At 38.2% G+C, this 26857-nt stretch overlaps 1 protein-coding gene across 6 annotated transcripts; it reads right to left on the reverse strand.

Moving 5' to 3' along the window:
• Positions 1–1147: 1147 nt before the first annotated feature.
• Positions 1148–25872, reverse strand: LOC116294516 (E3 ubiquitin-protein ligase TRIM45). 6 transcript variants are annotated; one of them, XM_031702136.2, is made up of 15 exons: positions 25416–25871; positions 23190–23331; positions 13666–13701; positions 11899–12135; positions 11365–11574; positions 10791–10885; positions 10178–10442; positions 9887–10022; positions 9173–9446; positions 8818–8986; positions 8054–8134; positions 6739–7071; positions 5999–6140; positions 5246–5367; positions 1148–4093 (listed from the first exon to the last, which is right to left on the reverse strand). In XM_031702136.2, the coding sequence occupies exons 2-15, from the start codon at positions 23226–23228 to the stop codon at positions 3794–3796; spliced, it is 2439 nt and encodes an 812-aa protein (XP_031557996.1). In that variant the 5' UTR covers positions 23229–23331; positions 25416–25871; the 3' UTR covers positions 1148–3793. The 6 variants fall into 6 exon arrangements, with proteins under 6 accessions (XP_031557996.1, XP_031557998.1, XP_031558001.2 ...); XM_031702138.2 differs by lacking the exon at positions 13666–13701 and having other exon boundaries at positions 25416–25872; XM_031702141.2 differs by lacking the exons at positions 23190–23331; positions 25416–25871 and adding an exon at positions 16069–16166 and having other exon boundaries at positions 8069–8134; positions 8899–8986.
• Between the last annotated feature and the right edge of the window lie 985 nt (positions 25873–26857).

Genomic DNA, 26857 nt, shown 5'->3' on the forward strand with positions numbered 1-26857 from the left:
AATTAAATGAAGGTATGGTGCTCTGGCGGCGGCTGCGTGCGAGTGCGAAGATTCTCTGTTCTTGAAAAGCATTTTTCTCTTGAGAGATGGTCGAAATCTCTTGAGAAACAATCGCTATTTGATCTTGCTAAGGCCGTCAAATACAAAGCTTGGAAGAGGGGGTTGGGGTTTCTACCGACCCTAAAATTCTCGTCTAGTAATATGAGGACCTCGGATTTATCTGCTGAAGAGGCTGGGCTCTCAAAGAAAATAAAAAGTCTGACCGCTTTATCAAAAAACAGAGAACCTACTTGGTCAACAAGCTCAACATTGAGTAAACCTTAGGAAGAAAGTTAAACCCAGAATTTGTAGAAAAGGTCATGAGACGTGCTCGAGGTCCCGACGGCTTGCGTCTTTTCAAGTACTCGGCCAGACCGTCCCTGAAGACCTTGCTATCTCCCCAAACGCAATAGAGGAAGATGATAATTTTCCCAGTACAATACTGTAGAAGCAGCTATCTCGACTTTCCAACCAGGGCCGTAACCAGAACTTTTACAGGGAGGGTGCACATCGAATAAAAAAATCGGCGGACCTTAAGCTTTTATGTGGGGGTGCACGTGCACCCTGTGCCCCCCCTGGTTACGGCCCTGCCAACTACAGCACCCTGTCACTTACGACCAATACGATATATGTTCCAATGGTGAAAAATGACAGACTTAAAAACTCTCTAGGTAACAATGCTGCAGATTTTCTGTGAGGCTCTAGAGTTACATGTTCCTGTTCCCCTAAAAGAGCAAAGCACCAAATACCTTGAATGTAGTTTACGATTGCGGCCGTAATTGATAGAAACCATACAATTGTTCCTGTCAAACAGTTCATTCTAGACGAATGAATAAGAAAGGAAACAGGTTTGTTAGCCACTGACTTCTCTTAAAACAAGGACGATTTATAAAAAACAGAGTAGGCAGTGTTGATGCGAATCAAATGTGTGACGTTATCGGGAAAGGGGCTTAAATGAAATAGTACGAAAGCAACTGCACGCACTTTAGTCACTAGTTATTATTAATTTTGACAAGAGATAAAGACAAAAAATACAAACCATAAAGGTTGTTTGTTTAGTTCATATAATTCAAGAAAGGTACAAGTGATCGACGTTCACGTGCCACGCTTCTCAACTAATTCAGTTTGTTTATTCAATCATAGTGTCCTCTAACTTATTCCATTAATTTTGAGAAAGTACAAAAATGAGTTTGTTTTTTCTACGAATAACGTGGAACTAATTGAAATTTGGGAGGATTTTGAGCAAGTATATTCAACAAAAACAAAGAAAAGAGAAAAATAAAAAAACCCTGCGTTTGATGGGGTCTAAAGGTTTTTTTTCTAACTTAGAATTCGTACGCTTAAGTCCTTACTCTCTAAAATATTCCAGTACAAAAGTATAAGTCAATAATATATAGCTGGAGTATAGTTTACAGTCATCAAACTAATGTTGTTTACGATTAAAATGTTCATTCTGGGTGATCCAAGAAAGTTTTTGAGTATTTATAAAGCAGGCGCTTTGATTCTGAATCCGAAATTAGACCGCCGTATGCTACATAGAAGAGTCGATTAATCGCGAGGAAGTATTTGCGTTCCAAGGCTAATACTTTCAGGAAAAGAAGTACAATAAACAAGCTTTCAGATCATATAGTATTAGTGAAAATAAAATATATACCAGGTGATAATTTAGGGCATTCAACTTAGGCTAAAATTTGCTTCGCGTCGTAGCTGCTTGAAATGCCATCGAAAAAAAATCCCAAAAAGCGAGAACAAAATATTTTCCCAAAAATATTATTTATCCCTTTTGGAGTCTGATAGTTAGTTAAAATGTTGAAAAAGTATCAGATCGTTAGGAGTATTTTTGAACGAGTGAGGCCTTCTTAAATATGGGTAATATTTTGGGCTGTTCACACCGGTCCAGAGCAAACCGGAAGTCGAGTTTTAGATTTTCGTAAAATTCGCCAACATAAAAAAGCGCTTGAAGTTTTAAACTGGATTTTTTAAAAGAGCTTACCAAAGGGTGTCTTCTGACAAAATATGAGAAATTTGAAAATTCCTTCGCTGTCCCGCCATTCTCGACCGTTACGGACAGCCACTCTTAAGTAGTACATGAATTTAAAACCCCTTAAAATCACTCCAAAGTCTGAGTGATATTTTTGCTTAGAAAAGCAAGATATGTATTCATCGGACTGTGCCAGCAAAAGAGAAATATGATTTGAAGTTTTTTTAAAAGGCCGTTTGCATGATGGCATCATTTTACAACCAGTTCCAAAATGCTTTGTGAATTTTTTTTCTTATTCAAATTTGTATTACCTCATGAAATTGGTTAGATAATTGGTGATAATTAACTGAACATAAGAGCGTTTGCAAGGGATTCTGGTAGGAGCAGTAAATGATGCTACAATGCAAGTAAATTATTTAAGGTTCTATCAAATCAGGGTGAAAATTAGGCAAGCTTTTATTTCTTTGTTTTAATATGATTCATGAAAATTCCCTCAGAAAATGGACTTGGAATTTCTAGATAAAATAATAATAGAGAGCACTATAATCAAGTTTGTTTTTTTTAAGTATGGGCAGTATTCCCGGGGGGGGGGGGGGTACTCTGCCAGGATTTGGGTAGGGGTGTTCCGCTGGGATTCTGAAAGGGGTACCTTGTTTATGACAAAAAACCTCAAAATTGTAGACCCTGTTGTTTCAATTATCATGTCAGCTCGCGTATTGTTTTTTTTGACGACCATAATAACCAGTTTTAGTCAATACGAAAGTAGAAACCCTGAATATGACAGGAAACTCAGGAAGAACTTGGAACTTGAGTGAAATTGCATACCCTGTTTATGACAAGAAGCTCGAAAAACCATACCCTGTTCAGCGGATCATCCCCATATAGTCCATATATGGAAGTACCCCCCCCCCCCCCCCCCGGGGCAGTATTTAATCCATTCCATGCAGTAGATTAGATATTTTCTGGATTGACTATCTTTTGACCCTCTTGGAAATGCTTGCAACCAATCAATGGGCCGAATTTATTTAGATCTAATGATTTTCCTATCCCAGATCATGGGTCATTCCTCTTGAGAATAAGATTTTTTGCTTCGGTTGTATCCATATTTTCTTTTCCCATGCATAGCCGTTAAACAAAGTAATGATACTCTAGGGAATGACGTGGTCTGAAATGGAAAAACGTTCGGACCTGGGAAAATATTATCTCTTGTTCAGTATCATATTTGGATAAAACATAAAAGACTCGAGAAGTCCATGCAACGCCAATCATATTACTTGCATTCTAGATGTGTAAGCTTCCATGCAATGCTACACTCTTTTAGAAGTGGTGAAGGTCGTGGGAGAAAAACCAAACAGGCCACTAGTGGAATTTACAGTAGCCAAACAAGCAATTGCCATTAAAGTATAAGTCAAACTAGTGAGATTGCTCTTTAAGCTCGGCACCAAACATTTCCATTCGTTAGATTGTAACCCAGCTTTTATTGAAATTCTCGAAAATCTTCACTTTCGTTTCCACAATCCTCACTACTGGGAACTGTAGTCCTCTTCTCAAATTGGAAAATAACTCAAAGCTACGAAAAATCTTGAACAACCTTGAACGATTTCAACCACCTTTCATCGCCATTATTATACTTGGAGACAATTTATACACATATTGTATAAATACACATATCTCAGTTGTACGATTTGAAGTCTTCTAATGGTCATCACACTTGGACACAATTTATAATACATATCTTGTAGGATTTCAAGTCTTCTAGTAGGGGGCCAGTTTTCAACGAATTGGTATAATCTGTACCCGGTTATTTCTAAAATCAGCCACGCAAATGTTTCCTTCAGGCGTAAGCGCAAGGCCATGTGGGTCATTCAGTTGACCCTCCCCATCTCCTTTGCTGCCAAATTTAGAAATGAAACGGCCGTCACTCGAGAAAATCTGTATGCGATGGTTGTCGCGATCTGCTACGATGATGTTGCCATTTTGAGTGACAGCCACACCCGTTGGTCGAAGAAGCTCGCCGTCTTGACTTCCTTTGCGACCGAAATTGAATAAAAACCGACCACGCGAGTCGAAAATCTGGGGGGGAAGTAGGAAGAAGAATTAGACGTATAGAGGTTTTGCACCACCTCGTGACGGCAGCCATGTTAGATGGCAGGAACAATACAATCGTTTTACATGAGAAAGAATTCAATCGCGCAGCGCACTGATTCTAAAAATAGCTTTAAGATTCGGACAAACATTGCATTCTGTTTAACCGCTACGAGAATTATACGAACCGATTTTAATATTTTTACTTAAAGTTACAATAATAACCCATGTAAACTAAGATCAACAGCGATCGGCTGTGAAAATTATCTGCTGAAAGTAAACTTGTAAGTTTGTTTGTCCGAATTTCGTCTTTGTCTTCGTTTTTATGACGTCACGGTTGCGCTGCGCTATTCCCGAGAGCAAAGGGAATTTCATCTAACCACAGGCAGTCCACGCTGAATTATGGCGCCGGCACGTGATGGTGCAAAACCTCTCATGTTGTTAATAACTTAGTAACATTGTTACTTGGGCAATGTTGCCATGCGCGTAGGCGCGCTTGGTTTGTTCTTGTCAGTGACGGCATGGCGCATTACAATAGTTCTTGTCATATGTTACTTTTTTGTTTCATCAGCTAATCGATCTCTGGTTGGCGTAGTAACGACAAGTAGGATAAAGAGTAGTAAGATAAAGATATTGTGCCAACAAGCACTTTATGGAGCAAATGTGTTTCATGTGATAGAAAAACTTGCGGTTTGAACACAGCTTGACCATGAGCGAGTGTTTATTTGTTTCGGTAAGCGCAATGAGATCTCGAGTATGGTGACTGGTTTAAAGAATATGTTCGCTTCCGTGCCGTGCATCAACTGTGCTGTGCCTCAACGTGCCATTTCACAGTAAACCCACTCTATGCTTGGGAACGAATACTTTAATTGCTCTTGGGTCTCTCCTGCGATCAACAAGCAGTTTGCGCTTTCTTTTCTTTCTTATTTCTCCTTCCTTTTTCTTTGTATCTGTTCCATAAGCGTCATGTTTGCTCTGTTTCCACTGCAGTTTTGCCATATAAACTGCACCGAAGACTGCTCTTGTACTTTTTGTTTTGGGCATTTGGAATAATTGTGAGGGGGGGGGGGGGGGGATCTTTCTAACCAACATGATAGCCGTGTAAGAAAGGACTATCACAAGGGAAGTAGAATATTGTACCTGAATACGATGGCTATGCATATCCGAGACGATAATGTGTCCTTGTGGATTAACAGCCACGTAACACGGGTAGCTTAGTTCTCCATTACTGTCACCAAACGAACCAAACTTGAACGACTGACCTGCAAGATATGATAATGATTTATGATTTTGGTAGCGTCTTTTAGACATATATTCAAAAAAACAGGGATTATAATTCTAAAAGGACTACTACATCAGAACTTTGGCTCTGTGTAGACTATATAGTCCCTGCTGATCAACTTATAGTTGGAAATAGCGGAATGACACTGATACTGATACTGAATGATGAAACGTTGTCAGGCACTGGGGATAGTTACTGCCAGGGTTTCGTTGCGTTTTTAGTGGTCAATTCTTTAGCGTCAGTCGCAAAGAAATTAGTATGTGTGGAGAGACGGGACAGCCATTTAAAGAAGTGGTGATCCAAGCCACATGAATGCCTAACCATTTGTAGCGTGATAGACACCAAGAACGTCTACGATCATCACAAAGGTAGCACCTTCTCCGTCAGTTAACTTCAAGTGGTCCTATATAGGTTTTGGGGTTCTCGCAACAACGCGACTTGAAGAATTTGTATTTTGATGACGTCGCGTGTATCTTTTTTCATTAATGACTCAAAAACTGTACGGTAAAAAGTTTTCATATTGTAAAGATATTTTATTGAATGGCAAAATATGTACATAATAAATTGTTTGGTAAATGTGTCATTTTGGAGCAAATAATTTAGATATATACCTGTATCAAGTGAGATAACGTGAATGCATCTATTTGCTGAATCGGCAACAACAATCCTCCTGTTCTCGTCCACTGCCAGAGTAGAAGCCTTCAGGTCAGGAACATGGAACTTGTGCTGGAACATTCCATCACGGTCGAATAACTAGAGAAAAACAACGTTTGTTTAAAGGTGGACAGCTTCATGTTCGCGCGGGGTCAGGTGGAGTTGTTATCAGAGACCTTTAGCACGACGTTCTTGGTTCTACCACAAACCTAAGAATGCAGTTCGATGCCATGCGTTTTCCGTTTCCAAATTTTCGACATTTAGCAAGACGTAATAGATGTTTCTGGAAGAGCCACGCCTCATTGAATTTCATTAATTGGTTAGGAAACTCTATTGTTCAGTATAGGTTATTGTTCACTTTTTTCAAGCGTGACCGTGCACAATCCTTTGTTTTACCATTGTTTTACCATTGTTGGCAATGGCTGAGTGAACAGACCAAAATCTTTCTTTTGGCTGCTAGTTCAAAATACTTAAAGATTTTAAAGACATATTTGAATAGTCCTTAAAACAATCCCATAGACAAAGTTTATGTTTACTTATTTTGCAATTTCGGATGAGCATAAATCAAACATATTGCACGGTCACCGGTTCAACATCAAAAGCGAACAAAGACCCATAACAATAGGATTCCTAACCATTCTATGTGCTGAGTGAGGGGAAGGGAATGAAACGGAGCTCTAAATGCGCTACGACGTACCTGTATTCTAGAACTCAATCGCTCGCAAACAACTATCCTTCCTTCTGGATCAATACCCACACCAGTTGGGCATTGAAACTGGCCATTCCCGTCTCCTTTACGACCGAACTGAAACATAAACCCGCCCTGGGCATTGAAGACCTGTACACGGTGATTATGGCAGTCGGTCACGATTATTCGACTCTCGTCGTCTACAGCCACACCAAATATGCCATTGAATTCGCCAATGTCGGAGCCTTTTCTGCCGAACTTCACGAACGTGTCTGGGCCACTGGTAACGTTGACTTTGAAGGGGCTTCCCTGGATGTGTTTGTCGCGCACGGTAACGGAGACCTGTGTTAGAAAAAAAAATGAAATAATTGTTAGAATCATATGGAGTACATACCATATATCCGTGAAAACCGTTATAAGAAATTGCACAAATTTGCACAAATTAGTAAGTTCAGTAGACCGTAGGTAGACCGTAGACCTACAGAACTTTGCACTAATTTGTACAATTTTGTTAGTTAATCTTTTCACGGATATATGGTATGCACTCTACTACGCAAACAGACATTTGTGTCTATTCCCTCAGTATCAACCCCGTAATGATGATGATGATGATGATGATGATAACGTGTAGCCATCATTAGAAAAGCGGGGGGATTCATCATTCACTGTACTTTCGCTGATTTTCCTCGGCTAGACATGTCTCCTTACAGGGTCAAGGAATAGCTATTAGATGCGCTTAAAAAGTATTTATTCTATAGTGTATCATGCACAATGCGACGCATCGTATTCTAAAGGCAATGGTGGCGTAGCAATGAAATCTTCGCCTTGTTAATGGTACATCGTATTCTCGTCCTGCTCGGTTTTCCCTTCCTCCGTAAAAATGAAAATGTAAGTTAAGAATCGAATTTAGAAATGCCGTAGTAGCATATCGATCTGCTCATGAAGGCTTCAGTCGCGAAGCCGAGACAACTCTTTTATTATTATCATTTGTTTAAGAATTGCATGCATAGAATATTGAATGTAGTGGAAGTGTGAGTAAAAGTGGGCCACATTGGACATGAGTACTAGGATGTTTTTACTTGGCTCATAAAATAAAGTTGTATAATTAGTGACTAACATTACCAGTCAAAGAAAAACAAAAGAAAACCATGTCTACTACTAAGTACAAGGCTTATAATTTTTTCACGAGCCAAGTAAAATCACTCTCATACCGAATTTGTTAACCCACTATAAAAAATAATTCTTATACAATACATCATTAACACACAAACACATATACAAATAAGATAATAGACAGGGCGTGGCGTGCAACACTCCCATATACCTCTCTATCCTTCACCTTGTGCATCCCACTGGACTGTGGCGTGTACGACACGCCGTACGAACCATTTCTGTGGTCATCAACCTGCATATATGGTGGCAGAAAATGGCAATTGCGTCAGTGAGAATTCATTCCCCGGCCTCTCATGGAAGCACATATTTTGTCACTCTACGACGTATGCAAAAGGTACGATAGGATAAAGGATAGCAGCGTGAATGATAATAATGATAGCAGCAGTGGTGGTGCGATAGTGATGGTGGTGATCGGTGATGATGATGATGATTTTGGTGTTCATGGTGGTGATGACTGATGATGGAGATGGTATAATGTTGATGTTGGTGATAATAGTCGTTATGACTGATTATGATGATGATGCTGATGGGGTTGGTGATGGTGATGATGATGATGATGATGAAGTTGGTGATGATGATGTTGGTGGTGATGATGGTAGTGGCTGTGTGATGATGATGCTGATGGTGATGATGAAGTTGGTGATGATGACGTTGGTGGTGATGATGGTAGTGGCTGTGTGATGATGATGATGATGATGATGATGATGATAATGAAGAGGGGTGTAATCATAACATAATGATGGTGGCGATAACCATGGCACAGATGGAAGGTAGATGTTTAACAAAAAATCAAGCAAGCATGAATCTTGCATCAAAATGAAAAATCAAAATCAAAATCAACTATAACTTAGAATAAGAACAGAAAATAAGAGCGTTGATCGAAGAAGACGCCCAGGGAAGGTACAGAATGCTAACATTTGTGGTTTGATGAATGAGACGCCTGGTGATGGAAGATTCATCTGAACCAATTGAACCAAGTCGTTTTTGAAGTCTTACTTCTGCGGGTACGGTCCTTCCGTCTGCCGCGTACACATCAACCATCACGTCTTCACCGCCGCCAGTGAGTGGGTTACCCATGTGATCACTGCAAGTAAAAACAAACAGTTCAGACCCCGGCCACACGTATACGTTTTCATTCGTAAACGCATACTTTTTGATGCATTTAGGGTGGAGGAGAAAATGAGGGGGGGGGGGGGGCTCAAATGTTTTCATTGGAACATGGGGGGCATTGAAAGGTCAAAAGGAGGATAAGCCACGAAGCAACACGTACCGTGTCTGTACAGTAAATTTCGAGTTTCTTCCTTTGATTGCGCGCGTCTGACCATCAGTAACAGAACACATGTTGGGAAAGGCTTGACTAGTTTTGATACTTCCTAGAGTCTCGATCGCTCTGATTACTTCATCCTGATTGGCTACGAAGTAAATCGTGTCGTTTTCTTCTGGGTCGCCTTGGAACTTTGTAGTGATGAGTTCGTTGAGTCTTTCGCATAACTGCTTTTTGACAACAAGAATTTCTACTGAGTTGCCGTGTCGGAGAACTTGCTCTGTTAAGAAAAAGTTTAAATGGGCTGCTATTCAAATAGACGAGAAAAGACAAAGAGAAAGGGATAGAGGAAGGGATAGATGGAAGAAGAAGGAAGGAGGAAGAAGGACGCTATGGAGGGAGGAATACCAGAGAACCCGGAGAAAAACTTTCAAATCAAGAGAGAACCAACAAACTCTACTCATGATCACGTTGTAATGTAGAGCCCAAAAGATTTGAATCAAAGAACATAGAGGCAAGAGGCGAGTAAGTGCACTACTGCTACGCCACCTTTGATTCCCTCAAAAAAGCTTTTGGCCGGTACGATTTTCTGGTTTTCTTATACAGTATGAATATAACTGCCTACTTCGACGATACGGCGGCCATCTTGGATCGCAAGGCATTATGGGGCCCCTGGCAAGATGGTCGTCGTATCTTCGGACTAGTCCAGTATTTCGTTACCAGTAAATGTACAGGTGATATTCAGTTTCTTCAGCTCGTTTTCTAGTCTCTCCTGCTGTAAGCTCAGTACGCTTGATTTCTTTCGTACGATAGTCTCCACTTCATTCATCATGCCTTTTTCTCGTTCTTGCAATATCTGAAACAACATTAGATCATTCTATTTCACCAACAGGCCCCTTGCATGTGACGTCAAAGCAGCTCAATATTTGTAGGAAAAAAACAAAAGGATTTCGAACTCCTGAAAATTGGGAACCTCTTGTTATGTCCCGCTACCCTACCCTTCATATGTACCTTGAGAATCCGTGGGAAGCATTTCTGGACCTCTGACTTAGCAACCTCAGCTCTAGCTTCTAGCCGACAAGTGACTTCCTCGACGTCTTTAGTAGACTGTTCAACCACAGGGATTTTTCTTCGTAGCTTGTCGACAAGCTGGGTGATGGATGAAGTCTGCTTGTCGATGGTATCTGTTAACTGGGTGTACTTGTGGTTGCCTGTGGAATGCGTTGTCATTGTACACTCTCTGCAGATGGCTTGCTCGCACGTCTCACAGTAATATCTAAGAAAAAATCCAAAAGATTTGATGATAAAAGACCAGACTTCCCAAAACCCCTCTTCGCCTCCTGCTCCAGGAGACTTTAAACCGAAAGTGTAAATAATGTCGAGGATCGAGGGGGTGCAGGGGGGGGGAGAGAGGCTGTAGTCTCCCCTTCAGGACATTGTTTATGTTCCTTGAAGTGGAAAAAAAAGCATATATTTTCCAAGTTCTGTAGTGTCATTCGCAAAATTTGGTCAAGCCCCCCTCCCTCCCCCCTATATTTTTGGCTGGATCCGTCCCTGGAAAACCCACAAATAACTATTCACATACGACAAACATGACACCCCAAGAATTAAGGTGATGGGTTACCTTAGTTTTTCTTGGCCGTGGTCTGAGCAACATATTGGACGATGAAGGAGGTCTTCAGGATGAGGATTAGAACGAAGTTCTTCTATGGAAATAACCTGAAAACATAACAAATATCAAGAAAATTTACGATGGTAGGTCGTGTCATGCTTTAGAACCACTACCAAGTGTCCAGACAAAACGATAGCAGGAGTTTTAGAAACGTTTTGACGGTTTTTCTTTCGATGTCGGCAAAGGAAAATCATGAAAAGTAAAGAGCACAAATGTCGAATGAACTAGAAAGAGAAAAGACAAGCGAGGGAACTCGCGATAGGCAAACGGAGTAACACTTAGGGCTACCTAGGAAGGAACGAAGAATGGCAGAAGGATACAAAGAAAGGTGAAAGGAAGAATAGAAATGCCACAAAAAATTAATAAAACGATGAAAGAAAGAACAAAAAGATAGGGACACTGAAATAGGAGTAATACTAGTACTTATGTAGGAATGAAGAATATCAGAAGGATAGAAAGGATAGAAAGAAGGAAAGAAATACAAGAGAAATAAAAAAGACTTGGATACTGAGATATAGAGACTTACCCTGTGGGATTTAGTAAGCCTTAGCCGCATGTGAGCATTCCGACAGTCGTAACACAAAAAATCCATGCATTCAATACACCTTGCTGCTGCTGGAAGCTTGTCCTCACAACTGCTACACAGGATTGGCTTTTGATCATGGTTACGTAAAGCGGCCACGTCAATCATGGTCGTAACGACGAAATTAGGTGGGAAACCGTTTGTCCCTCTTTCCTGTGTAAATATCGATAATTATAAAATAGAAACGTTATGAAATAAGGTGAATATGTAATAGATGGAAACGATAATTACTTCTATCGCGTGGCAATATTAATAGATGAACTAATTTATGAAACGGTGCGAAATTTAACAGACTGCTTTGAGGGTCAAGTGTGTGAGATTATTTGCGTCTTGTTTTCATCTACATGTTTGACCTACTATTTGGGTTTGGCTAAAACAATTAGTCCTCTCGCCCTCCTGGCCTATGAGTCAATATTCCATTGGGGCTCGAGGACTAGTGCTAAACAGATATGTACAGTGGTTGCACACAGTACCTACCCCAAGAGGGATGTCTGTCCGACACGAAGGACAAGTCAAGCTGTGAGATCGAGGTGGCACCATGTTGTCAAGACAACGTTTACAGAAGGTATGCAAACAAGGCAGCAGTCGCGGGTTCGCGTACATCTCGTGACACAGCGGGCAAAATAGATTAACATTACTGCCAGGCATCATGGGACTATCTGGGGTGGGACCAAGGTCAAGGTGGTCACGATCCTGTGATGACATCTTGTGCTCCTAATAAGATTAAACAAAACTCTTTAGATTATTATTCCCTTAATTTCAAATAGTGTAGAGTATTTCCTTCTTACTGTGGTTTTCGATATTCTGCGAACTCGCTAGGCTGCGAGCTGCACGCTGAAGTTTGGTTTTTCGCTGCTGTCAATCAAAAATAATCAGTCTGTACCTTTATGTTGTTGACTGGCGGAAGTGAAAAAAAGTTTGAACTGTCTGAGTTCGCAGAATATCGAAAACCGCAGTAACGTTATTGCCGCCATGTTGATGGTATGGAAGTGGCGGAATTCGGTCTCACTGGGTAACAGTGAACCTCATTTTTGCCCAGAACTGTTATAACTGTTATTGATCTTCGAGAAAGTAAATTTAGAGCGTCCTTCGTTTTCGGAGCGGGACCTTCCGACTCAAAATCCTAGGTTCAAATTCCTAGATTCCAACATGGTCGCAACTCTTTCAGTTTTCAGGTGTAGTGAATATAAAAAAGAATAAATTGAAACGAAAATAAAGCTGACTAAAGACAAAGCTACAAAGGATTGTCACTCCCGACACCAGATTCCTGCAATTCGTACTGCGCATGACTACGCATTCATGATGGTTTTGGGCGAGCATGCGCAGTAACAAGACAGCGCTTTGGTGTCAAGAGTCACCAATAAGAAGTGTTTTTATAAAATTCAGAGAACTGAAGCATAAGAAATTCAACCAAAAGTCAAGAACACTAAAGTAAATGTTAATCAATAATATTGTGTATTAAATTAAAAACTAATAAAGTTTAATATTAGATATCCTGATGTGCTACTACTAGTATAATTTAGGTGCGTTAATCCCAGTCCTGCCTTCTTGCCTTAAGTACACATATCTATCAATAAATCATGTGTACATATGATTGAGAGGGGGGAAAAAAAGAAAGAAAGAAAGAAAGAAAGAAAGAAAGAAGGAAGGAAGGAAAGGAAGGAAAGGAAAGGAAAGGAAAAGAAAAGAAAGGAAAGGAAAGAAGGTAGGAATGAAAGAAGTCCGAGGAATGTGGAACCCCGCAGAAAGCACAGGAAAGCAAAACCCTGGACAGCAGGAGGAATGATTCACTCCCTTCCCTAAACAGTGGAAGGAAGGCAAGGAAGAAAGGAAAGATAGCAAAGCAAAGCAAGTAAACAAGCCAAGCAAAGGAAAGCAAGCAAAAGCAAAGCAAAGCAAAGCAAAGAAAAGGAAAGGAAGGAAAGGAAAGGAAAGGAAGACAAGGAAAGGAAAGAAAAGGAAAGGAAAGAAATGGAAAGGAAAGGAAAGCAAAGGAAAGGAAAGCAAAGGAAAGGAAAGGAAAGACATTCAGTGGTAATTCAATTGGCAATTCAATTGGTAAGACAATTCAACCATTGAGACTGTATCAAATATCAAAAAGCATACGTGCACCTCTTAAACTAATCTGACCGATCTAAATAGAATAATTTTAAAATAAAAGCAATCTCAGACAGTTCAACTCGAGTTGTTTGCTATAGGAATCAAAAGTACTTATTATCGTATATGAATCAATGGGATACTAACATATCTCCATGAAGTAGAGTCCTGTCTCATGTCGGGCTGTTATCGAAAAGGAAAGAGAAAAACATATTTCAAAAAAGCATGAAACAATGGCGCCGAAAAATAATTAGTTAGTGACTATAGAATAAAGACAAGTGATAAACATACTTAGCATGGGCAAAGGATTTAAGGGGGGAGGGTTGGGGTCATAGCCCAATATCTTTTCAATTTTTCTTTTTAAATAAACCATTTCAAAAACAACAACAATTAGTGTGAATACAACTTGGGTGGTATTTTTGAGCCTGTCAGGGGAAAAAACGGTATACGTCAATTTTTTATTTATGTGAAATAAAATTGAGATCAAACACTCATTTCGGGTTGTCACGATCAACATGATTGATTTGAGTTCATATTTACTCAAATAACCGCTGATTATCAACTGCGGTCTCACAAGCAAGTACAAAAGAGTATCTGGTTGACTGTGTTTGTTTATCTATAATATGATATGGCGTCAACTTGTGGCTTAGTTCGACAATGATAATTGGACTTGAGGTTGTAAAATATTGCAGATACAAAATGGACAATTTCTATTTATCTTTTCGTAAGGCAAGAGAGAAGAGTAAAGAGAGAGGGAAGAAGGGAAAGAAAAGATAAAGGATATGAGAAGAAAGGAATAGATGAATGAATGGAGAATGAATGAGAGACGGATGGGTGGAAGAATGGATAGATAGAGATAACAAGCTAGGAGAAGAGAAGGGAGAACAAAAGAAATGAAAAGAAAAGAAAGAACAAATGAAAAGCAAGAACAAACGAACAAACGAACAAACGAACAAACGAACAAACGAACAAACGAACAAACGAACAAACGAACAAACGAACAAACGAACAAACGAACAAACGAACAAACGAACAAACGAACAAACGAACAAACGAACAAACGAACAAACGAACAAACGAACAAACGAACAAACGAACACACGAACAAATGAATAAAAGAATGAATGAATGAACGAATGAACATGGATGAACATGAATGGAAAGAGTACAATCCAGTAATCTAAACAATATTTTTTCTTAAAGAGATAAAAAATTTGTCATCATGTAACGTCTGTTAGTATGGAGTTTGAAATAAATAATTATCATAAACCAATCTACCACAAAAAACGTCAGTTAGGAATATCAAACACTTGATGCTGACACAATGAACAAGACAGGCTTTTACTAAAAACGAAAACTTAAAAAAAAAGAGAAATGATTAACATAAAATTCAGAATGCATCTTCCACTCGTTGAACAAAATTGAAGGATAAGTTATATGACATAAAAAGACTGAAATGAAACTACAGAGCGGGAAAAAAAAGAAGAAAAAAAAATTGAAATAACCTTAAATAATTCTCTAGTATATGATATGTGCCTCAATAAACTAAGTCTTTATTATTAAATTCGCTGACATTTCGTTTGACACTCAGGCACGATGAAGTGGCTAGCTTATATAGTTATTCTAATTCCCCGTAGATTTGTTCGCGATATAGGAATACTAAAGTACCAAAAACGACTTCAAAATCGATCAAAAATTGGCATAATTCAAAAAAATCTATATTTACATATTTACTGTATGAAGGTATTTAACAGCTTTCACAGACATATTCCTAAGGTATACTATTCCTTGTTTTTTAACTTGATATAGTCTTGAGAAATAATCATTCTTAGGCTTGAAACCTTTTTATAATATTTACCTCGCATTCTAATAATCGTTTTTCATAAAGTTACGAATTAAATGTCACAAGATAAATCTAAGGACTTCGATCTAATGAATGCTCAATAGAATTCGCTTTTAGAATTTTACATTCACATGCACAGCTGTCTAAATGCCTAAATCTAGTTTCGTATAGGCAAGACGCCATTAGTAAAAGCATTGTATTTTTTTCTCTATTTAAAGCCATATTTTAAAGATTACAATCCTTCTGTTTGAAACAAGCGTCATTCTCTTCCTACCTTCTAAGTTTCACCAGCCTAAACAAACCCAAGTGGCTTCCTTAGCAAAGTATTTCACTTCGAATACTACTACAGTCACTTAAATAAGGTTTCCTTTTCCTGTATCTATAATATGCACTCAGTACAATGTTTTTTAGCTTTACATTGTTACCCACGCCTTGCCAAACATAAACGTGTATCACCAATATTCTCACGCTAGCTCTTAATAACTCAGTCGATTTGAAGGCTTCCAAACTCGAACCTAAAAAATGACTATCTAGAGTACGAAGCAAAAATAGTTGGTGTAGTTCGTCGTGACCAATAATAATTTTAGTGTCGATGATTAAGTGCCGAAAAGACGGCTGTTCGAAGATAAAAATGCTATAAATATTAGCCTGCATTTCTACCAACTGATTGATCGATTTTCATATTTTAAATTTTAGAAAAGTCCAACCTTATCTTCCATGTTTAGTCCCTTAAGCTTCTGAGCCAACACTATGCCGAGGTCGGTTGAGGTAGCCATTGTATACATGAGACAGTGAACAGAATTTAAGCTCCTATTTGCATTTGTTGAGCAAAAATGACATGATTATCTTTGATCGCATTTTGTAAGTACTTGCAAAATTCATTAATGACAGGGCCTCACTTGCCTTGATTCGAATTATCGATGACATACTTAGGTCGTCGCAAACTTCTTCGCTCGGTCATTTGTGACGGATTTTTGCCTCATTATTGCCTCGTATCGGTAGTATGAATGTAAGGGAATCTTTTCAAGCATTCAAATAGAATCGAGGTATATCCCAGCTATATCACTTCGGCGGTGAATAACGAATAATTTTTGAAATGATTTTTGTTTTTTTATCAATACACCAGAAACCTTCCTAGAAGCTCTTAAATATTTTATAATGTGGCAAAGAATTGACCAATCAGAAGCCCTCGTTTATTTAAACTCAAAGCTGATGTTGTCTTACTAAAGAATTTATATACTTTATATACTGACGTGACAAAATCGAGAAAAAAAGCGTTATTAATATTCATATTTCAAAATAAAGATAGATTCCTACCGTGAATCTTGAATTAAAACATGAACGCACACCCGTGGTTAATGCATTAAAGCAGCTCGAACTCATAAACTTCCATTCAATATCTTATTTAAATCGATTTCTCGACTGATTTCATGTTCCACCCCCCCCCCCTCCCCCCCTTCAAATAAAAAGCCTTACTGACTCTTATTCTCTTAAAATATAGTGGCAATCTTGTGAACTTGAAATATGCGAGAAAATATTATCCTGAAGGGTCTGGGTACGAGAAAGGGATTTGAGGGCGGTTTGGACATTCTTGTAGCTATGATTGTCCTTGTCGAATAATACTTATACAGTCAATTCAAAAAATGTTGTCGTCGAGCAACTCAAGCCTACGCGACTGGACCGAAAGGAACTCTGGGTAGTAATCATTGAAGCCAAGTTGACTGCATAATTTTATCTGACTAGTTATGCCTGGTTTACAGCACGAACGTTCGTAGGCGAACGGGAAGTGTTGAAGGAGACGTTTTTTAAATGCCTTCATATATTCGAAATTGTGAACTGAATCATAAGTACTTTGGTTTTGTTTCCTTAAACCCAAAGACATGCATTTGATGGATTGTTTCTTGCCATTATTATCTTATTACTAGCGGGAACAATTTATTCAGAACGAATATTTAAACCGCTTCAGTGATTTTTACCCATATTTCTTTCGGTTCAGTCGCGTAGGCTTGAGCAGGACGACGACAACGTTTCTTGAATTGACTGTATATACTATCGTTACAAAGGAAGCGCGCTATTAGTGAAATAAAGAACCCTGTTTTGTATCAGAATTTGCGGGTCTTCTGTGGGTCTCTTGTGGCCGACTACTGAGATATTTTGTTATCATTCCCCATAGGTATTCATTTTCTATGGATATACAGTCAATTCAAAAAACGTTGTCGTCGACCGGCTCAAGCCTACGCGACTGGACCGAAAGGAATATGGGTAAAAATCACTGAAGCGGTTAAATATTCGTTCTGTATAAATTGTTCCTGCTAGTAATAAGATAATAATGGCGAGAAACAATCCATCAAATGCATGTCTTTGGGGTTAGGGAAAGAAAAACAAAGTAGTTATGATTCAGTTCACAATTCCGAAAATATGAAGACATTAAAAAAACGTCTCCTTCAACACTTTCCGCTCCTACGAAGGTTCGTGCTTTAAACCAGGCATAACTAGTCAGATAAAATTATGGAATCAACTCGACTTCAATGATTGCTACCCAGAGTTCCTTTCGGTCCAGTCGTGTAGACTTGAGTTGGTCGACGACAACATTTTTTGAATTGACTGTAAATTACTACACATGTCGAAATGGAGAAGCATGCTGATCACAAAGATTACTTTCCTCGATCTTTCCTCGATCCAGAGAAGCAGAAGTACCAATACTGAGTCCAATAAAACATCGTGTAGATAAAAGATTTACTACGCATGTCAAAATGGTGGCGCTCAACAATAAATATGGAAATTCCTAAAAAAGATCCAATAAACCTCGGTAGGTGAACTTAATAAGTTGACGCAAGAGAATATGAAGTACTTAATATTCTCTTGGTTGACGTGATTCCAGATTTACGATATGTATTATTCAAAATGATTTTTCTCTAATGAATAAACAAACAAGCTTGAGCCACGTTCAGTGCTCATCCTGGTCGGCGCTGACTGCCCAAGAGGAATACAGGCTCTCAGAAGCAGAATTGAGCTTCAATGTGTGAAGTCAATCGTAAGAAAAAACGAATTTCAGGTCCAAGATCAAACGGTGAGTTCAATTCAAAAGATTTTTCTTACTTTTTCTTGATGACAGAATCTATAAGTAATGCAATTGAAAAGGTAATTCTTAGTACGCATGACAAAAAGGCGGCCTAGAACCTGCGTTCCTTCTGCAGTCGTCTCTACCCGGAAACGAAATTTGATTGGCTGATACAACAGTTAAATATGGTATGTCAAAACAATTTGACCTTAGGCAACAAAAGCTTGTTCAAGGTTCCAAGATCATCTAGAGCCTTCGTTTCTCGGAAGAGGCAAGGAAAAACGCAGCCGCTATTAATGTCTTCACGCCACGCTTACTCCCCTAAGTGGCTAGTAAGGGAAGTGAGCGTGGCGTGAAAACACTAATAGCGGCTGCGTAAAGGTCTATTTACACGGCACGATTTGCCGCGCGCGACTTGACGTATACGGCAAAATCAGCTCAAAATCGGGTCGTGTAAATGGTCCTACGACAGACGTACGCGGCCTCAAGACTTGTCGTAGCATTTTAAACTTTGGCTTAAAACCCTACGACATGCCGTAGGAAAATGACGTAAAAATGACGTTTTTGACCGAGATTGGGACTGGAACTAGTTGATTCCAAAACAAAATGGCGGATTTCCATGAAAACGTCTTTACCGGTAATTAAACACGAAGTGCAAAAATTCTGAATGATCTAATCAAATAACAAGGTAGACATGATTATTTACTGCACTTCTCAACTGTGTATGGTGGCATTTTACAAGAAACATTTGCTGTAATGACGAGTAAATTGCTCGCGTTTTTTTCGTGCCGCGTGCGACAAGTTGTGCTTGTGTAAATGGTACCAAAATTTGCCGTATACGTCAAGTCGCGCGCGGGAAATCGTGCCGTGTAAATAGACTAAGAAAAACCGCGCTGTTAAAGATTACTTCATGCTATTTGAAAGCTATTTGATCTTCAAACATAAAAAATTAACTATTGTAGCTATTACATTTTGAACTGGTGTTTGATTGGTCGTGGAAAATCACTGACCAAAAACCAAGGCGGGCTCATGAAATATGCAAATGATTTGACTAATAGTATAAAGGGTTATCAAAGACTTGAAACACGAAATAAGAATTTTTTGCCCAAAACGTTATGACGTTATACATCCAAAATATAAAATCTCATACGGTTTTACCTTAAATACATGCAAACAAGTCACAACGAGTGGAGAATCCTTGATAAGATAGCAATCGAGTTCTTCACGATAGCGAAACATTGGATATCGGACAACTGATAAACAGAGTCTCCAACTCCTCACCCCCAAGGGGATCTCTCCGCTAATTTCTCGGCTATAAATTGAGCTCCAAGTTGTATTAAAAAATCCCTAACAATAAAAATACAGAAATTTTGAAGTCGTCTGGCAAGAAAAATGATTTCTTTTCCTCGTCGAAAAGCCGTTAAAGTGCTTGGTTGGAATAATTAAGATTAAAGGAGATGAAAACACGGAATTAATCAATACTTCTGCCAGTGGGTTCATTATGGTCTTTGTGGTTGAAGAGATCGGTCTAGGATGCACACAGACGTATTATTTGTTGGTTAATTGCTGGGTAAAACGTGTCACTGTCGATAATGGCTAACAAACAATACATAATCGATCCATAGTTAGTTTGCTTTCGATGCTGCGTAGTCTTTCAAGCTTCATTATAATTATTTCAGCTGCTTTGAGTTTTAATCAAATATTTCAATAAAAAATATAGATAATTATGTCAGATTACGCCCATTTAAAATAAGAGAACTCCTATTCTACCAAACTTCTTTATCGTTCTTTACATAAACCTATGATGTTTGACTTAGCACGTCCAAAAGAGTATCTCTCTTGGCAAAAATTATGGTTGAATATTATGAATCGTTATGGACTGGTTAACCACAGCGAGACAAGACTACAGAACTTTGTATTAGAATAATGCGCTGAGCTAAGTGGCAATTTATTGAAGGAATATAATTAGTAGGGCGCGCATGCGCAATACTAAGTACTTAATAAATAAATATAAATATGGGATTTAACAGAGGCATCTCTAAAGAGTAACTATTCATCCACTGAATTCCAGTTGGAATTTAGCAGTTGATTTTTGTGAAGAAAGGAAAACCAGCGAAGCAGGAGAAATGATACTTTCGAAGGACTGGAGCCGAACCAACTGACAACCCGACTCTATTCATATAAGTATACGCATTGAAGACTGAGTATGATACGACGACAAGTCCGGAAATCAAATTCAATTTTATCTTCAAAATTATAGTAGAACATGAATGTATACACCTAGACGTTTCATAAGTAATATACAATATTCGTGTCCGTGTTGTATCAGATATACAATCACTCGCCTTCGGCTCGTGGTTGTATATCTATACAACACGGCCACTCACATTGTATATATTACTTAATTCCGGAGGTGAGATCGGTGCCCATACAGCCACTTTTTTCGCTTGGAATTGTTGTTGTTCAGTGATGTTGTTGTTGTTTAGGCATGGATTAACAAGATTGTAAATTGCTTCAAAGTTGCATCTTCTAAATCTTGTGAGTCTCAGTAACAATCCTAGATTCCCTATAATGATAACATGATAACAGGGTTTCTAGATCTCATCGCTGGGAAAGACAATTTTTCAGGAACTTCTCTCTTTGCTGTTCAGCATGACGTTACGCATGTGCCTCTCAAACGTGTGCAATCTCGTAGCCAGCGCAAACGCAGGCTCTGGGTACGAGATTGAAACGTGTTGGCTCTGAAGCGTCCGCACACGGTCACGCTAAGGTCACGGTACTGCCAGACCAATAACATTGCAGGAGGGAAAAATCAGCCAATTAAAATTCACGGTCACCGCACGGCCACCAAAGTTTTCACAGTCAAGCGAAAACTGCTGTAGTTTCTTTACCGATGTAATAAGCACCACTGTAACTGCACCACCAAGCCAATAGATATATCCATCTGATATAAGTTATCATTTTCTTTAGCATATCCATCAAATGTTGAAAAACAGGACACTGGAATTTTCTTTCAAGCCAAAAATCTCAAGGAGCATCTTTTAGACATTCCTCATCATGAGAACACTATCTATATATTTTAAGATCGATGAAAATTCCCAAATCGTTAATTAAAACCGAGAGATTCAACAACTGGTTTATAAATAGACTCATTTTTAGTTCATTTTTGAACTGTCTGGCATCAAGAATAAGAAAATTAGATATGATGCTTAGATCATTTAAAAACCCTTCGTTATACTTATAGTCATGTCCCTAGGAAGATCAATAAGAACTTAGAACTGTAATGGCGGATAATGATCACGTGAATGACAGCACCTTTTATACATGCATCAAAGCGCATGCTCAAGGGGTCAAATAGTGGAATCATATCATGGGTTGTAAAAATTACTATATTTTCTTTTATATTTGATTTGGAATTAGCTTAAAGCTACTTGCTCTTGATTATTTAATGAAAATTGGGCTGGATAAGAAAAATACAATCAAAACATATTAATTTTTACAACCCATGTACTCGCTCTTTGATGGCCCCTTGAGCATGCGCTTAGAGCAGAAGTGCGGAACTCTTAATGCATGTATAGCAAGCCAGAGTGAAGTCGGTGTGGCAACGCGTCCCTTTGTCATTCCCTTCTTATGGAAGAAAACATCTCTTGGTAGTATTAACAAACAAAACGGCTAAAAAATTACAATTCATTCAAATATTTAGTGTCAGGAGTGCTTTGATCAGTTTGAGATCTAAGAAAAGACCTGTGGCGATCAAACTCGACTGCGCCATTTGCATACAAATGACACTGGATCTATACAACAGTTTATAACTGGATCAATACATTCATAGTAAAATATTTATTATTTTAATAGGATGAACACAAAGCGGATTTTTTAATGAATTAGCTTAGTTATAACATGTAACCAAGCCAGGAGAATATTCTATTGACCAAGCTTATGCAAAGAAAACTTAGTCGGAGCTCTCACGGGTTTTCCACTTTGCAGAAAAAAGAAATCGAAAATTATACATTTTGCCTCGTTGTACATTGTAGACGCTTCAAGTTATACACACCAAGAAGTGGAAGAAAAAACATATAAGAAAGAAACTTTAAATAAAGGAATATAGAGCAGCTGGAAAATACTTTGATATCAGACACTCGTATTAATATCTTCTAGAAAAACGCAAAAAAGTCATTGGAAAACTTAGCAGCATTAGACTGCTAATCGATATGCACAAAAGTGAAAGAGAATAACAACCATGCCAAATTGGAATATCTATACAATTCATTAAGTCAGTGAATCGACAGCCCTCTTCACTGATGCCAACCAAGTCAACAAATGATTAGATTTAACCTGTAGATATCAATTTATTCCCTCAGGATACGTCTATTTTAGTGAGTAAATGCATGCATGAGATGAAAAGTTCAAAATATCGAAGAATTCCTGAAACAGATTCTTTATAAAAATCTCCAAAAATAGTGTCTTCTGGATGCTATGTCTGAATATATGTGTGGAAAAAATCCTCTTGCCAAAGTTTAAATATTTTCATAGCTGAATATATCGTTATCATCTGTTCTGCACGAAGTATTTAGCATATAGACGCTCTGCTAATTACCACTGGAGTGTTGTCAACACCTTGCCCAAAATATTCTGCTTATGTTTCGCCAAAATTACTTGGACACCACGTATTATTGTATAGACTTTAGGCTGTCTTGAGATAAGACAAGACAGAAGGTCGATTAGCGACCATAAACAGAATGATCAAATAATGAATGAATGACTTACAAACTCAGCGAGTTTTCGACTTGTAGTGATTCGCCACATGTTCAGTCCGTCTTGTAAACTTGCTCTAACTTCTTGGCTTCTCGGTTCCACGCCGGTTTCAACGTAAGGTCGATTTATCAGGACATTAGAGCCCCATCTTTACCTTCAACCAGAAGCAACATTTCAGTTTGTAATCAGCTTTTTGCATTTATCATTAGCATTAGGCCACAATCAGAGTATTGTAAATTGGCTTTTAGAAGAAATAGTTGCAGGGCGGGGGGCCCCTTTTTTGACCCATCCCTACTGGTCAGTTTTAACTGAACCTAATAAAGCTGTTGATTGCGGTGGAGGCTGTAAATTATTGATAAAAATGGTGGCCAAAGTCAACGAGAATATTCTTTAACGAGAGCAGCGCTTGTTATTGAGTCTGGCTTGGCAAACGTAAAATAAACGAAAAAACATAAGTCTTCAGAGAAGCTAGTATATTTGTCCGAAGCTGTGTTGCACATGCAGTTCCCTGCTTTTTCGAAGTCTACATCCAAGATGTTCTGAGAATATTGTACAAAATTTAAGAAGGAAAAGCTACAAACAGAACCTCTAATTAAATTCCAGTACTGGATTCGTCTTGTAAACTTCGCTGAAGAGTCCAATGCAGGCTTTTTGATGCAGAAACGTTTCATAAAATATGTATTGAGCATGACAAAAGCTCAAATCAATTGAATCGCACTGACAGTTCGGAGTCTGGTTATATATGTTCAAGTTTTTTCCCCCAAGTTTGTTTATTGAATGTTGTTTTTTATATTTTTGTTTTTGCTATGATTTTTTTAGAATTTTGGTCATTCGTTTAAGATTTTTTAGGCAGCTTCATTAAATCACTCCATAATGTATTGACACGAGAACCGTCACTACACAGTATGCAGACACTAAAACAAAGTAAAGATGAATCCATTGTAATGTTTACTTTAAAAGAAACCCGAAGAGAATGCATAGAACTTAATAAAATAATAGAAGTAGGGAGGAATGAAAGTGTCTTAGATCGTTGGCAGTCATATTTAATTCATTCATTCATTCATAGCCGTGAATGTAAGTAGCCGAATGGAAGAAACGTTGAAGAGAGAGTTTGGTTCTTGATCACCTGGCGTTCATCCACTAATCGACGTCGCATATTAAGTTGTACGTAAGTTTGTAAGGATGCATGTTTTGGCGACACTTTAGTCCATTAACAAAAGACCAAACCAAGAAAACGAACTTACACTTTAAATATCAAGACTAAATCGACAGAACTATATTACAAAGTCGAGGAATACCGGACATAAGCTATGAGGAATTTCTATGACGATTTGTCTCAGGCTTCATGGTAATATTGGCAGCTGTTTCTTGAAGAGTAATAGTTTGAATTCATAACAGCCCAAAAATAATTATTGCCCAAATCTCCAACAAATATTATCATTTAAAAAAGCTTTAAGAAAATCTTGGTTGATATGAAAAAGCAAATGAATCGGAAAACTAGAAAAAAATCCCACTGTTTTGAGAATGCGAGACCTGCCTCAAGGACAGATGAGCCTCATTCGCCATCATTTTCAAAATATATACCTCACAAAAACATCCAAGCATCAATAATTGCCAGCCGAGACCAAAAATGATTTCCATAAAGCCGACAAACTCATATTAGCAATTTCACTGTGAAATAATGCTCGCATTGTTTTTATTCATATTTAGGAAAGTAGGGGAAAAAACGTTCAGATTTTTCAACAACGAATACATGAAAGAATACTCCGTCTCTATTTCGTTCCAACTTTTTGAATATCACATCAAAAAAACTAATACATAATAAGTTAAAACTTATCTTTTCATAAAAAATAATACCAATAGCGTTCGACGTATTTTAGAGAGCTGTTCGCGGTTTCTAAGAGACGCGATACGACCGTGACAGCGACAAAGCTCAAAAAGTTAACCATTTTTTATTTGATTTAGTTCGCACAGCAATTCCAAACGACGGTTCTTATAGACTCCGTGAATATAATATACCCTTCTATGATTGTATCCGCTCTAGTTCTAGGTTTTTCCACTCATCGTTTGGGCGGCGCAGAGGAATTATTATTAAAAACTAAATTTTAAATTCTGAGTTAAAGCGCCGATGAAAAAGATTCGTCAGAAAAGTGGCCTTCTAAATATGATTTAGGGCAAGAAAACATGATGTATATTGAGCTAAATAGAAAAAATTTAAGCATATATTGGATGATTTACCTTGGCTTGTGGTGTAGCGGGGGAGTTCTTGGCGATGGCTGTCAAATCCAAGAGAATTTTTTCGACTTGAATCGGAAAATAAAGCAGGATTGCCACCTCCAAGAAAATTCCCAAATCCGATATCTCCGAATTCACAGCATTTTGTAAAACAAGAAAGCTTACTTCATTTGATGATTAGTGTTTATAATATTCTTTAGTTTTACTGCCAGCGCACCAGTGGGGATGTTTTGTCGTTTAAACCACACAACAGCCTTGAAATATGCATAACAATAGGAGAGTTTCTCTTGACGCCTCAGTTCGAGACAAGATATGCATGTTAATTGATCGGGACTTCGGTACAGTTATGTACTCCCTTGTGTTGTGTCAAGACTGTCGAGCTTCGAGATGAATAACGTTCAGTTCAGTAGAACAAAGTGATTCAATTGCTTTAGAAATTATCGAGTTTGTCTTTTCTTCATGAAGCTATCATGTGGTTGGGGAAAATATTCATGATATTCCAGTGCTGGCAGAGAAGATATAGGAAAGACTGGGCCTCGAAGTGCTAGCTTCCAGGGGAGATCGCTCGACTTAAATCACGTTAATCTGGTTGAGCTTTGAAAGAACGTGGTTTAAATAAACTGCTTATAAAACAGGCACTGAGCAGTGAGACGTTTCACTATCAAGAAGACTGAATGAAATGAAGATGACGGCGTTGAATAGTTTTCGAGAGTTTTTTTTTTCTCGGAAATTTCTTAGTCAAAATAAACCTCACCCGAAAATATCCAAAATGCGAAGGAAAAATTACAATTGCATTTCAAACTTAAGAAACCCAATTGCTATTATATTTTGACAATAAAAAATAAATAAAATTCTGAATATGAAAATATTTTTTAGATGCCTGGAACGGCACCGAAGCTAAGCTAAGGTATTCGAATCTATCCTGATAAATACTGCGGTTTTTACAATCTCAGGATCCCAATCTTAATAAATTTGATGATAAAAGCTAGAAAAATCATATGAGGAGGTAAAAGTGGTCAAAATGGGTAATGTGGTTACATATTGTACACGATTAAAGCAGGAATCTTTCACAAGCAAATTCTCCGTACGACAAAACAAAATTCTCCAAACACTATTAAGCCAGTCTATAAGTGTATATATCCGTGTATCATATATTAGTACAATTGGTATCAGATTTATCGTAGTCATTCTAGTGCAGCTCCGGTTATTAATAAGTTTTGTTCTTTTAAATAAGAAACTTTTTATCTCAACATCATTAAGTATTATATTTTTGAAACTGGGATGTTTTGCGAAAACCATATCAATAATTGGAAGTAAAATTGGTTGTCAAAAATAATAACAATGAAAAAATGACGATGTCAAAATAACTGAGCCGTCACTGCGGCAACAAAGATGATGTGTGATACGATAACGACAACAACGAACCGAGCAACAACAACGAACCG

Source organism: Actinia tenebrosa, unplaced genomic scaffold, assembly GCF_029948245.1.
Source record: "Actinia tenebrosa isolate PJP-AT-01 unplaced genomic scaffold, QUT_ActTen_1.0 PGA_scaffold11__36_contigs__length_13525064, whole genome shotgun sequence".
Taxonomy (NCBI): domain Eukaryota; kingdom Metazoa; phylum Cnidaria; class Anthozoa; order Actiniaria; family Actiniidae; genus Actinia; species Actinia tenebrosa.